General features: G+C 58.8%; 1 protein-coding gene across 3 annotated transcripts in view; it reads right to left on the bottom strand.

Moving 5' to 3' along the window:
* The window catches only part of PLXNA2 (plexin A2), a 138,591-nt gene that overhangs the window by 59,527 nt on the left and 65,981 nt on the right, over positions 1 to 13,083 (bottom strand). For all 3 annotated transcript variants that reach the window (XM_059867517.1, XM_059867516.1, XM_059867515.1), the window contains exons 5-8: positions 7,481 to 7,581; positions 3,791 to 3,914; positions 2,770 to 2,923; positions 1,304 to 1,400 (exon numbers count right to left, since the gene is read on the bottom strand). In XM_059867517.1, coding sequence (XP_059723500.1) covers positions 1,304 to 1,400; positions 2,770 to 2,923; positions 3,791 to 3,914; positions 7,481 to 7,581 — 476 coding nt within the window. The remainder of the gene's footprint in view (positions 1 to 1,303; positions 1,401 to 2,769; positions 2,924 to 3,790; positions 3,915 to 7,480; positions 7,582 to 13,083) is intronic.

Genomic DNA, 13,083 nt, shown 5'->3' with positions numbered 1-13,083 from the left:
CCCCTGGTGCCACGTGGCAGCTCTTGGTGGCACAGGGATCAGCTGTGCCCATGGATTCAGTCCCATGCCATGCCTGTGGCTCCAGGCACTGGAGCTGCCTGGAGAGGGAAGTGCCCAGGACGTGCTGGAGCAAGGCCAGCCCAGGCAGACAAATGTCACCAGGGAAGTGGCAGCGTGGCCTGAGGCAGCACGGAGCTCTGGAAGAGGAGCAGAGCAGCTCTGCAGGCAGGGCTCTCCCAGCTGGGCACAGGGAGCAGGGCAGTGTGCGAGCTGCTGCCACCAGAACAGCTCTGATGGCTCAGTCGTGCTCCTTCTGAGCTCCTGCTGACCTCCACAGCCAGGGGAGCTCATTCTGATCATCACAGGCAAATCTGGGGGAGGGCTGTGAGCTTCTTTCATTACTCATTTGTCTGACCCGTTTCTGTCCCTCTCTGGGTCTGTAGCACCTCCCCTCACCTGGTCTGGCCTCCAGCATTCCCAGCAGGGGCTCCCACAGCTAGCATCCCACCTCCCCCTGCCCACCTTCCCCTCCTGCGTCCCACCTTTCCCTGCCCACATCCCACCTCCTCCATCCCACCTCCCCAGCCCTTCTGTTCTCCCTTCCCTCTCCCTTCCCTCTCCCTTCCCTCTCCCTTCCCTTCCCTTCCCTTCCCTTCCCTTCCCTTCCCTTCCCTTCCCTTCCCTTCCCTTCCCTTCCCTTCCCTTCCCTTCCCTTCCCTTCCCTTCCCTTCCCTTCCCTTCCCTTCCCTTCCCTTCCCTTCCCTTCCCTTCCCTTCCCTTCCCTTCCCTTCCCTTCCCTTCCCCCCACTCCCCACTCCCCACTCCCCACTCCCCACTCCCCACTCCCCACTCCCCACTCCCCACTCCCCACTCCCCACTCCCCACTCCCCACTCCCCACTCCCCATTCCCCACTCCCCACTCCCCACTCCCCACTCCCCATTCCCCACTCCCCACTCCCCACTCCCCACTCCCCACTCCCCACTCCCCATTCCCCACTCCCCACTCCCCACTCCCCACTCCCCATTCCCCATTCCCCATTCCCCACTCCCCACTCCCCGTTCCCCACTCCCCACTCCCATCCCTCCCGGCTCCATCCTCGCTCTCAGTTGCGGGATCGCGCAGCTTGGGGGCACCAGCAGGTTGAGGTTGTTCCTGGCTCTGCCTCCTCCGCGGCTCCCGGAGCCCCCCGAGCCCGGCCAGGGCTGTCCCTGTGACCCGGGCACCGTGCCAGCCCCAACGCCCACTCCCCAAATCCTCGGGGCTGGTTTTTGGCTCTGCTGGGGGTAGGGAAGGGGCACTCACAGCTGGTGGGCGCTGCAGTTGTAGAACTTGAACTCGGTGCTGACGAAGGTCCTGCCCGTCTCCCGGGACTTCAGCTGGAGCACGACACCGAACCAGTCTGGGGACAGAGCAGAGCCTGTCACTGCTGTCACTGCTGCGGGGGGCGAGGGGAGCAGCAGCACAGCCGGGGGATCTGCTGCCCACCGCCCGCTGCTGAGCCCCCTGCTGCTGCTGGGGCAGCTCGGGTTTCACCTCCCAGCACCAGGACCCCACCCCACCCTGCCCTGGAGCCCCCCGTGCCCAACAGGACCCCACCCCACCCTGCCCTGGAGCCCCCCGTGCCCAACAGGACCCCGCCCCACCCTGCCCTGGAGCCCCCCGTGCCCAGCAGGGTCCCACCCCACCCTGCCCTGGAGCCCCCCGTGCCCAGCAATGCCCCCAAACACCAGCCCTGGTGGCAAAGGGCACCAGAGACAAGGGGTAAAGGTGCCTTGGGATAGTTTTGGAGCCTCGCCCTGTTCCCTGAGTCACTCTGCAGTGTAAACGTGAGACTGCTTTGAGAGCCAGCCCAGGAACAGAACTGTGGAATCACGGAAGGGTTTGGGTTGGAAGGGATCCTCAAAGAGCCAGTGCTGGCCCCTGCCATGGGCTGGGACACCTTCCACCATCCCAGGCTCCCCCAAACCCATCCAAGCCCATTCCTGAACACTTCCAGGGACTGGGCTCCACAGCTTCACCTCCCAGAGCAATCTCCTGGGGCAGGAGGCACTGCTGGAAACAAGAGGGGCAGCAGGGGAGCTCCTTGGGAGCCTGAGCTCTGGGTTAACTGAGAGCAGGTTGTTCTTCTGGGCTGCTGGGGAAGCCTGTCCTGGCCCTGCTCCCAGGGGCTCTGGGCCCTGCAGTGTTCCCCAAGGCTCAGGCTCCAGAAAATGCCTCAGAACCACAAAGACATCGCCAGGGAGGCACCCTGGACACCTGGAAGGATGCCAAGGGGAAAATGAGCTCCAAGCCAGGGGTGCTTCAGTTAGAGGAAGAGAAAATGTGACAGTGGTGACATTAATGAGGAGCCAGCCCAAAGAGCAGCACCGAAATGGAGCAACTGCAGCCACCTCCTCGTGGGTGCTGAGCCAGGCCCAGGGGACATTCCTGCTTCCCAGATTCAGCCAGCCTGGCATTGCTGAGAGCTCCTGGCCACCCGAGAGCCACCCTGGAGGGGACAGACGGCTCCTGTCCTGCCCTGGGAGCTGTCTGGCAGCTCAGGGAGGGAGTGAGGACAGGGCAGGCACTGCCTGCTGCCTGCTGCCAGCCCGTCCTGCCCTGTGTGGGATGCATTTCCTGGGGATGAAGCTCCCTGGGTTCAATAGGCTTTGACAGCAGCATGAATCTCTCTGGCAGCAGCCCCAAAGGCTCAGCCCTGCTCAGCTGATACTCCCAAAGCTGCCCTGAGCTGTCTGCCACCGTGTCACTGCCCAGGAGCCATCACTTACCCTGATCCACGGGGATGGCAGGGACATCTTTGGCTGCTGGTGACACACAGAGCACCTGGCTGCCCGACACCTGCCCCTCCACCTCGCTGAGGTTCCCGAAGAGGCAGCTGACCCCCGCACTCAGGTCTGGAGCGTCGCTCACCTGCAGCCTGAGCTGCAGCACGGACAGCAGGGAGCAAAGCAGAGCTGTGAGCAGGCAGAGCAGCCCCAATCTCCCTCACACCCCCAGCCCTGCCTGTTTTCCCGTTCGAAACAACCCCCTTAAATCCCCCACCTGCCACAGCTGGTGGCCAGCTGCCCTGTCATGGGGAAGGGAGGAGGAGAAAGGAAGGCAAGATGTTCTTTGTGGGTACAAGCCCTCCAAGCTGAGCCTTGGGGTGCTGCAGGTCAGCACTGGTGGCAGCAGCAGATTTTTGTCCCCTGGTCACTCTACAGAAGCTTTGCCACCCTCAGTGCCTGTGCCAGGCCCCGAGAGCAGCAGTGACCGTCCCCAAAGCCCTGAGCTCAGACCACCTCCCTCCCCACTGCACAAACAGGGGAGACCACCCTGCCCTGGCTGGGAGGAGAGTCCCCAGTGTCCCCAGCATGGCTGGGGAGTGTCCCCAGGGCAAACCAGTGCCTGGAGGGCTGAGTCCTCTGTCCCCACACCATTTTTACACAGGGGGCTGGGGGCAGCAGGACCAGCTGCCACAGGGGCTTGGGGCAGCAACAGCTGGGAAGCTTCAGAGAGCCAGGCCTGAGCCCAGCTCACAGAGGAGCTTTTTGGGAAACAAAGCCTTTCCTTTCACCAGCTTCAGAGAGCAGGGAAATGTGAGCTGGGGCACAGGGGAAGGGGAATTTGTTTCTGTCCCCCATTCCACCCTCTCCTGGCTCGGTTGGCCCCTTGGCTCCCCCATCCCTCTGTGAGTGTGACTTCATGAGAAAACATTTGTGCCAGAGGGAAGGAGGAAGGCCGGGGCGTGGAGTGCTCCCTGCTGGAGGTGGCTGTCCTGCAGGCCCCCTGTCCCCTGCCCCTGCTCACCGGGAGGCTGTGCTCTGACACCGAGATGCTGCTGGGCTGCACGGCCACGCTCAGGCACTGCCCGATGCTCCCTGCGAAGCGGAACGGCTCCTCTGCCCGCTCACAGCGGTCCCTCGGGGAGCACCTGCCACACAGGGGCACTCAGAGCACTGAAAACACACCCAGAGCACCAAACACACCCCCCAGGGCTGCGAAAACACCCCCCCGGGCACTGAAAACACCCCCCCCCGGGCACTGAAAACACCCCCCCATGGCACTGAAAACACCCCCCCAGGGCACTGAAAACATCCCCAGAGGACCAAAAACACCCCCCAGGGCACCAAAAACATCCCCGGAGCACTGAAAACATTCCCAGAGCACCAAAAACACCCCCCAGGGCACCGAAAACATCCCCAGAGCACCAAAAACACCCCCCAGGGCACCAAAAACATCCCCAGAGCACCAAAAACACCCCCCAGGGCACCAAAAACATCCCCAGAGCACTGAAATCATCCCCAGAGCACTGAAAACATCCCCAGAGCACTGAAAACATCCCCCAGGGCACCAAAAACATCCCCAGAGGACCAAAAACACCCCCCAGGGCACCAAAAACACCCCCCAGGGCACCGAAAACATCCCCAGAGCACCAAAAACATCCCCAGAGCACCAAAAACATCCTCCAGGGCATTGAAAACACCCCCCAGAGCACCAAAAACATCCCCAAGAGCACTGAAATCATCCCCAGACCACTGAAAACACCCCCCAGAGCAGCCAAAACACCCCAAACCCCTGGGAGATGTTCCACAGCAGGACCTGGTGATGCCCTGCACAGGGAGCAGGTGTTGGGCACCAGGTTAGGACCAGAGGGTGCTGGAAAATATTCTGTGATCAGCAAAAGCACAAAGCCTGAGTATCCCACGAGTAATTCCTGCGCTGGGACACAATCCAGAGCTGCCAATCCCCTGTGCTGGGGGTGTGGGGTGAGCCATGGACTCATCTGCACACCAGCTAAACCAGAAAGCAGTAACAGGCAGGGACAGGATGATGCCTCTGTCCTAATTAAAACCACACAGGCCACTAATCATCTCCTGCTGGAGCTGGGGGTGAGCCCCAGCCAGGAATGGGAGCTGCAGCTGCTGCCAGCAGGGCTTGGCTGCTGCCATCCTGGAGCTCCCAGCTCCTGCCCATGCCCAGCAGCAGGAACCCAGCATGCCAGGGGGCCTGGGAGTGCTCTGAGCATTCCACGTGCTCCAGCACAGCTCCTCGTCCCTGCTTTTGCTGCAGGTGTCCTTGGAGCAGGGAGAAATCCAGCAGGGCACCCACTGGGAACCAAGGGAGGACTGTCAGTGTTCCAGCCCTCCAGGATTTCCTGCTTTTTGTCATTTGGGGAAAATCCTTCCCTTCCAACCCCCCTTCCATGGGTGCAGAAGGTAAATTTGCCTTTAAGGTCCCTTTGAACCCGAGCATTGTGGGATTCTGTGGAGCAGTGGGAGGTTGCTTTAGATGAAGGTAAGTGAAGTTTCCACTTTCCCTTTCCAAACCACCCCCCTGATCCCCAACAAACGCTGAGGCTGCTCTCCTCACCCTCTCCCTTCTGTACCTTTTCCTTTGGAGCATAAAGGAGCTAAATATGAATGGTGCCAAAGGAAGAAATATCGAGGTTTAAGTGAATCTCTAAGATAGCCCTAAAGTGAGCTCTTGACTGGAGCCTTTATCTCACTGACTCGCTGGAATGGCTCTTTTTTATCATCCTATTTATGGCAACAGCCCCAACAGAGATAAATAGGCCTGGAGACAATAACACACTTGCAGAGAGCAGCACGGGGAAGTCTTGCAGGCTTCCCATCCCACTGGGCTGGAGAGATCCTGTAACAATCTCCTGGAGGCCTCTGACACTCCCAAAGAGCAAAGGATCCCTCTGCCCATGCAGAGGATGAACAAATCACCTCCTGCTCCACCCCTCGGCCTTTCAGCCACCCCCAAACACGGTGGGAGCATCACCCCTGACCCAGCACCTTCCACGGAGCAGCTGGAAGCAGGAACATGTGAGAATGAAAGGGGAGAGGTGACAAATTAAATACAAACACTCCAGCACTTGGGGCCTCCCAACAAAGATGACAGAGGCTTTGAGGAACAGCAAGATAAACTCAATTATTTACAGCTTAAAAAAATAAAGCTAAGAAATGATTCCCTGCTCCAAAGTGCAGATGCTTGAAGGGAGAGTTGAGAAATCCCATCAGGGGAAGAGCCCTTGTTGGGAATAGGTTGATGCTGAAATGTCATGGCCAAAAGGGCAGAGGAAATGACACTTTTCTCTCCTCTTGTCATCAAGGGTTTTGTCTCTGCAAAATGAAGATAACAACCTTTACCTGCCTCCCAGGTGGCTTGTGAAGATTCAGCTCATTAGCATGAGGGAAGTGCTCGCTGATCCTTGCAGAGGAGCTGCTGCAGGAGCAGCACAGAGCCCCCAGCCCTGCTCCTGCTGCAGGAGCCCCTGCCCACCCTGCTGCCCAGCCCGGGGGGCACAGGGGGCTGGCAGAGCCCAAGGGTGTGAACAATTCCCTTCTGACACAGGAGCTGGGACAGTGAAGCCTTTGGGACATGGCTGCACCAAGGTGGCTCAGCTCTAGGGCTGGACAGGCTCACTTGGAAAGGAAAAAAGCTAAAAACCCCCAAAGCACGCCCAGAGTGCCCAGGGCTGCCGCTGTGGGCTGCTCAGAGCTCTGCTGGTACCCCCAGCCCCTCCCTGAGAGGAGCCTGTGGGATGCTCAGGGGCTGAGCTGCCTCTCCTGCCCCTCCCCAGCAGCCAGACCCGCTGTTAGGTGGGGAGCTGCTGTGCCCCCCAGCCCCGGATCCAGGCCGGATTTGCGGAGGAGCCTGCAGCTCCCCAGCACCTGCTCCTCAGGCAAGGGGCCAAGAGCTGCTGTGTGGGTCCCTGAGCCCTGCCTCCCCCTGCCCAGGCACTCAGGGCTGCCCAGCAGCTGGCACGGGGCCGGGGGGATTTCTCTCCCCTCCTCCCCGAGCTCCTCTGCCCCGTGGGCTCCCTTCCGCCTTAGGAAGTGCTGGTTTTTATGGCAGGCCAGAGAAAGGAAGGGCACAGACACCTCCTGAATGCAGAGAGGGTTTCCTGGAGCTCCCCTGGAGAAAAGCACCCTCAGCCCTTTGTGCCAGCTCCCAGCCCCTCTGCTGGGTCCCCCTGGAGCAGCTGGAGCTGAGACCCCCTGACCTCCCCTGCAGGATGGAAATCTCCCTTTTGGGGCTTTTAAAGGGGCTCTGTGCTCTGCTCTGCTGCTGAAACCTCGCTGGGAGCAAAGCCCCACTCACAGGATCACATCTGCTGTTCCCTTAAAAGCTCCACATTATTGGGATTTGCAGCCTGGGCAAAGAGCAGGAGGGTGCAAACCAGCAGGAGGGGCGTGCAAACCAGCAGAAACTCCATTCCCACCAGTTCAAATTCTGGTTTTCCATCATTTTTCCATCTGGTTTTCCATCCCCATCGCCCTGCCCTGCCCCTGAAGCAGGAGTTGATTTCCCTTCACCTCTCCTGGGAGCTCAGGGATCTCCAACGGCATCCGAGCTGCAATGCAGGGAATGTCCAAAGGAGAGAAAAATGGACTTGAGGAACTTCAGCCCGATTTGTTTTGTGTGGGAGGCTCTGGGAAGCTCTGAGAGCTGCTCTTGTCACCAGGGAACGGCCAAGGCTGGACTTACATGTGGTGCAGGGAGCACCAGCCGCAGTGGGGGTCCCCCGAGCTCAGGCACTCCTGGCAGGTCGTGTACTGCTCACAGGACTCCACGGGCACCCGGGACACCTGCAAGGAACACACAAACACTCAGGGCTGCTGTGCCCAGCACAGCCAGGGCAGCCCCAGGGCCTGCTGAGCCCCTCGGGGCCACAGCAGCAAAGCCCAAAATGAAATGGATTCGTTCCGACATCCAAGAATAGTGAGGTCACCCATCCCCTGGGTGAGTCCTGGGCACAGACAGCCCCAGCTGGGCTCCCACAGTGGTGCCAGCTCCTCCGACCCCCCTGGCCAGAGCCTCCCCTGGGCTGGAGCTGAGCCCTCTCCTCCCTGATTTACGCTTTGCTGCCTCACCCTTCCCCAGGGCAGGAATCACTGGGATTGTGGCAGCTTGCTGCTCTGGATGGGGGGGGGGTTTCACTGCTCTGCTGGCTCTGGGGGGGGGTTTCACTGCTCAGTTGGTCTGGGGGGGTTTCACTGCTCTGCTGGCTCTGGGTGGGGGTTTCACTGCTCTGCTGATCTGGGTGGGGGTTTCACTGCTCTGCTGGCTCTGGGTGGGGGTTTCACTGCTCTGCTGGTCTGGGTGGGGGTTTCACTGCTCTGCTGGCTTCGGGGGGGGGGTTCACTGCTTGGGCCACTCAAGTCCTTCCAGCAGCAGCCCCCAGGCCTGACCCACCAGCGGTCCCTGTCCCTTCCATGCCACAGAGGGGAGTGCAGGTGGGAACAGCCCCAAAGGCTGCTGTAGACCCCTCTCCCACTCACAGCACACGGGGAATGATGGTGATGGTGAGGTGCAGCATGGTCCTGACCTATTTACCAGCACTGAAACCCCCAGAGGCTTCAAAACGACACCAGGCTTTAACCACAGGTCGCTGCTTGGCTCCAGAGAAGACATTTGTAACCTTTTTAACCACTTTAACCTTTCCAACACATCCTTTGCCACCTCCAGCATTTTTAACCACTTTAACCTTTCCAACCCATTCCTTGCCACCTCCAGCAGCAGGGTGGGTGTGCACATCGAGCTCCTGTAGTGTTCCCTGTGCAAAATATGGGAGAAATCCCTTCCTGTAAGGTTGGGGGGCACTGGAACAGGTTGCTCAAGAAGAAATCCCTTCGTGTAAGGTTGGGGGGCACTGGAACAGGTTGCTCAAGAAGAAATTCCTTCGTGTAAGGTTGGGGGGCACTGGAAAAGGTTGCTCAAGAGACTGTGGACTCCCTGCCCCTGGAGGTGTTCAAATCCAGGCTGGACAGACCTTGGCATGACCTGGGATAGCGGGAGGTGCCCAGATGATTTCTGAGCTCCCTTCCAGCCCAGGCAATTCCGTGATTCTGCAATTCGACTCCCATTTCCCCCACCAAACCCACAGATAATCCTCTCCCAGCCTCCCTGCAGCTCCTGGGCCCCAGGAGCGATGCCTGCAACTGGCTGGGAATTCAAACAAGTGCTGGATGGCTCTGGCTCTGTCCGTCACAACAGCACCCGGCTCCCAGCAGCCGCGCTGAAAGGAGCAGTGTCTCCCCACACAACGGCCACTGTCACGCCAAGTGCTGTTGACACAGTGAGAACCCAGTTCCTCTCTGAGTTGGACACCAATAGGGCTGCTATTCTTCTTGTTTCCTCAGCCCCACTCAACAGCTTTTCCCGAAACAGAGATGGCCCGGGGTTGGAGTTTTCTGGCTGAGGTGGAGCCCGTGGGGAGGGTGGAGGGCTCGGTTTGGGACCCTGGGAATCAGGGGTGGGAGGGGCAGGGCTGGGAGTGCCTGCAGCCCCTGCTGGATGGGAAGAGCTTCAGGAATGGAGAGGAGAAATTCCGAGGTGGAAGTGAGGGGCTGGGTTTGGGTGCTGGCTGCAGAGGGGTCTGCCCTCGCAGGGTCTGCACTCGGGTGGCTGCAGGGGATGGGCTTCTTGCTGCTCTGCTTCTCCCTTGTAAGGAGCAAAAAGTGCTTTACAGTGGGGTGGGAGCAAGCCCAGGGGCCTGGTGACACGAACAGCCCCCCAGGACGGCCCATCCAGGACCTGTTCCTGCAGACACTGCCCACCCCCAGTGCCCACCCAGCACCTCCCAGTGCAGACCAGTGCTGCAGCCATCGTGCTGCCCCTGGGTGGAGAACCAGCAGCAAACCCAGGTTTTCAAATAAAAAAACTCCCTGTGGGAGACCCCAGCTGGCACAGGATGCACCCAGAGAGGTCCCTGGGCTGCCCCTAAAATCAGCCCAGCACTCTGAGCCCTGAGCCAGCCTGGGGGTCAGGACAGCCCCAGAATCCCCCAGCACAGCAGATCCCCCGCTCACACCCACCCAGGGAGGCTTGGCAGGATCTGTCCCTGTGATTTAAATGCAGCTCAGGCCTTGTTTCATGTTTGTGAGGAGCTGGATGCTCTCGCTGCGCTCTATAAATAACGGAGAGTTGGAATTATGTGAATAAGAGTTCATTAGAGATGATTTGATGTTGAGCGTTTCGTTTCTTTTTCTGCTCAGAAGCTGCGGCTTCTGCACATGATAATTCTTTAAAAACCACACTGAGGGTTTGAACAATGTCTCTGGAGGAGCATCTGTGTGAAGGACAGCAGCCAAGAATCCAGCACTGCTGGGGGATCTCCTCGCTCCTGAGGGCACAGCCCTGCTCCCCCCAGCCCAACTGTGACCTCTGCTCCTGCTCTCCCTGCCAAAATGGACCTGCTGCTCAACAATTAAATGATAAAGCCTCATTATTACTGTCCCTGACTGCCTGACCCATAGCACCAGCAAAATAAAATTACAAAAAAAAAAAAAATCAAAAAAAAAAAAATCAATAGACTCTCCAAAACACACAAATCCCAACTCTGCCAGCCCCTGGAGCAAATAAGTACAAGAAACCAGTTCCAAACAAATAAATAAATAAATTAAAAAAAAAAATAAACAGCCAAAGCAAAGTTTCCACAGCTTTTGCGTGCTACCAGCCCAGTCCTGTGACCTGCCCTGGCTGGAGACAGCCCCTGGAGCATCTCACAGCCACAGCAGGCTGCCCACAGACCCCTCGGGGGGCTGGAGTTCAAACAGAAAATCTATTTTTAATGACTTTGGGGAGTGGAGTAGAGATGCCAACTAGTTCAGTGTAATTAAAGCCATCTATCACTCACTGAGCAGGAGCCCAAAGTTGATGAACTTTCCAATGAGATTTGATTCTTTCCTTTATTCATGAGAAAACTCTGCTTTGTGCTGGGGCAGGAGACGTGAAAAAGTGTGGGAAGGAGCAAGGAGGACGCCTCAGCTGCAGCCATTAATGTGTCAGGGTGACAGGGAAAATAAAGTCAGGCTTTCCCAGAGGCTGTAAAAAGTCTGGCAGACTCTTCCCACTGCTCCTCCTCCTGTGCCTCCAAGCAGGGCTCCAGGTGGAATATCCTGCTGGGCACCTTTGCCAGAAAAATTCCCAGCGTGGAGGGGTGGGAATGCTGTGGCTCTGCTGAGCAGGACACGTGGGTGCCATCTGCCTCGGGATGTGGAAATGCCTCCCTGGAAACTGCTGCTCCTGCCTCCTGGAGACCTGAGACACAGCCAGGGAGTGTGGGAGGAGCAGGAGTGAGTGGGGTGAGGGACATGCACCCATGGGGCAGAGCCAGGACCCAGAGGAGAGGGGAAAGGGGAGTTTTAACCACAAATAACTGAGGAGCATCCCCAGGGCGCCGTGGAGCTCCCAAGGGTGGGAACGGCTCCAGCATCCATCCCTGTGCCACAGGAGGGCCCCGAGCAGGTGAGGGGCAGTGCTCTGCCAGGTGCAGGTGACCTGCAGGAGCCTCTCTGCTGTCCCACGCCCCAGCACAGAGGGAGGGCTCTCAGAGCCCCCCCGGGCTGTCAGAACCAAATCAACGCCGGGAAGTTCTGGCAGAGAAGCAGCGAGTGGGAGAGGACAGGGAGACAACGTTGCCATGGCTACGAGGGGATTATTTAATTACAGCACTGCAGATGCACGGAGAGAGCCCCTTCAACTCTGATCCAGGCAACCTTTGCAGCGGGCTTGGCTTTGCTGCTCTAAGAACCTCATTAACATCTGAGGGGGACAAGCTGTGCTGGAGCACAGGGACTGGATCACTCTGGAGTGAGGGATCAGATCTTCTGCAAACATTCCCATCTCCTTGGCTCCTCCAGACCCTCCGTGCAGCCTGCCAGGCTCCTGAGGGAGGTGATGAAAGCAAGGACAGCCTCCTCTGGGAAGCAAGGAAGACTGAAAAAACAGCAAATATCCCGAAGTGAGGCTTGCTCGAGCAGGAAAATTGTCCTCAAGCCAGAGTTTCCTGCATCCATCCGGCCCAGCATCCCGGCAGGGCTCGGAGCAGCCTCATGTTCTGGCACACAGGCTCCTGCAGACAAACACTTTCCTGTGGTTTACCACGGCTCGAGTTAATCATCACATCAATATGGAACATCTGAGCGGGGTTTGTTGGAATAACAAAGTGCCAGGCAGAGATCCCAGCCCGCTCCCAGCTCCCAGGAGCAGCACAGCCTCGTCCAGGAGGGGAAACGAGTTTTCATCTCCAGCACGTGACTGTGCATGGGCTGCTGGCTCTGGCAGCTCCTCCTCTGCCCCCAGCAGGTGACAGTGACACTACGGGGCTCAGGGTGGGCACTGGGGCAGGGTGTCCCATCTCTGACCCTCCCTGGGCTCCCAGCTGTGGGTGGAGGCTCAGCCCAGCTTTTGGGATGCTGCTCTGGCACCCACCCCCTGCTCAGACTGGCACAGCAGTGCCAGCTCTGTGTGACAGCCACAGTGTGCCTTGGCAGCCCCAGCTCTGCCTCCTGCCTCGCACAGACCACCTGCACCTGGGACTTGGGGGGCCACCCTGTGCCCACCTCCCTGTGCCCACTGCCTCCAGAGCTTGTGCCCACACAGAGTCAGGAGGAAATTCTCTCATCTGCAGTGCTGAAGTGAGATCTGGAGTGCAGACCTGGCTGAGGTACTCACAGGAGCTTCTGGAATGGCAAATGCAGCGAAATTCATGGATTAAATAATGAGGTGCAGTCACACATTCATTCCTGCCTGGCTCCTCTCAGCTGCTCCTGCCCCCGGGGTGCTGGTGACAGCTCGGTGTCCCCACTCAGGGATGGCAGCTGGGGAGGACAGGACCCTCAGCAGATCCTTCTCTTTTGGGACTCTAAACCACTCAGCTTCTTGCAGAACTGACCCACAGAACCTCTCCCTGACAAGAATGGGGTGATGAGGGTGCCAAAAATGAGGAATGGGATGCTGGAGGTCTCCCCCACAAGGACAGGGCTCTGCTGTGATGGATCCACATCCCTGCATGCCTGGAAAGCCACCACACCTCAGGGGAGTGGCAACTTCATTCTTGACTGCACAAAAAGGTTCAAATGATCTCCTGGAAGCCAGGGTGGTGATCCAGGCAGGAGCTCCCCTGCTCCTCACCTGCCAGGGTGACACAGCCTCCCTGCTGCTGCAGGAGCTCCCTCTGGATTCCAGGATGATGCTCCTGGAGCAGCCAGGGGCCCCTCCCTGTGCTCCTGCCAGGGGACATCACTGCTGCCATCACAAGTGGCTCCCTGACGTGTTGGCACCGTCCTCTGATGCCACCCACCCTG

This window comes from Haemorhous mexicanus, chromosome 25, assembly GCF_027477595.1.
Source record: "Haemorhous mexicanus isolate bHaeMex1 chromosome 25, bHaeMex1.pri, whole genome shotgun sequence".
In the NCBI taxonomy this organism is placed as follows: Eukaryota; Metazoa; Chordata; class Aves; order Passeriformes; family Fringillidae; genus Haemorhous; species Haemorhous mexicanus.
The sequence above is the reverse complement of the archived record's forward strand: the minus strand, read 5'-3'. Positions and strand labels throughout refer to the sequence as shown.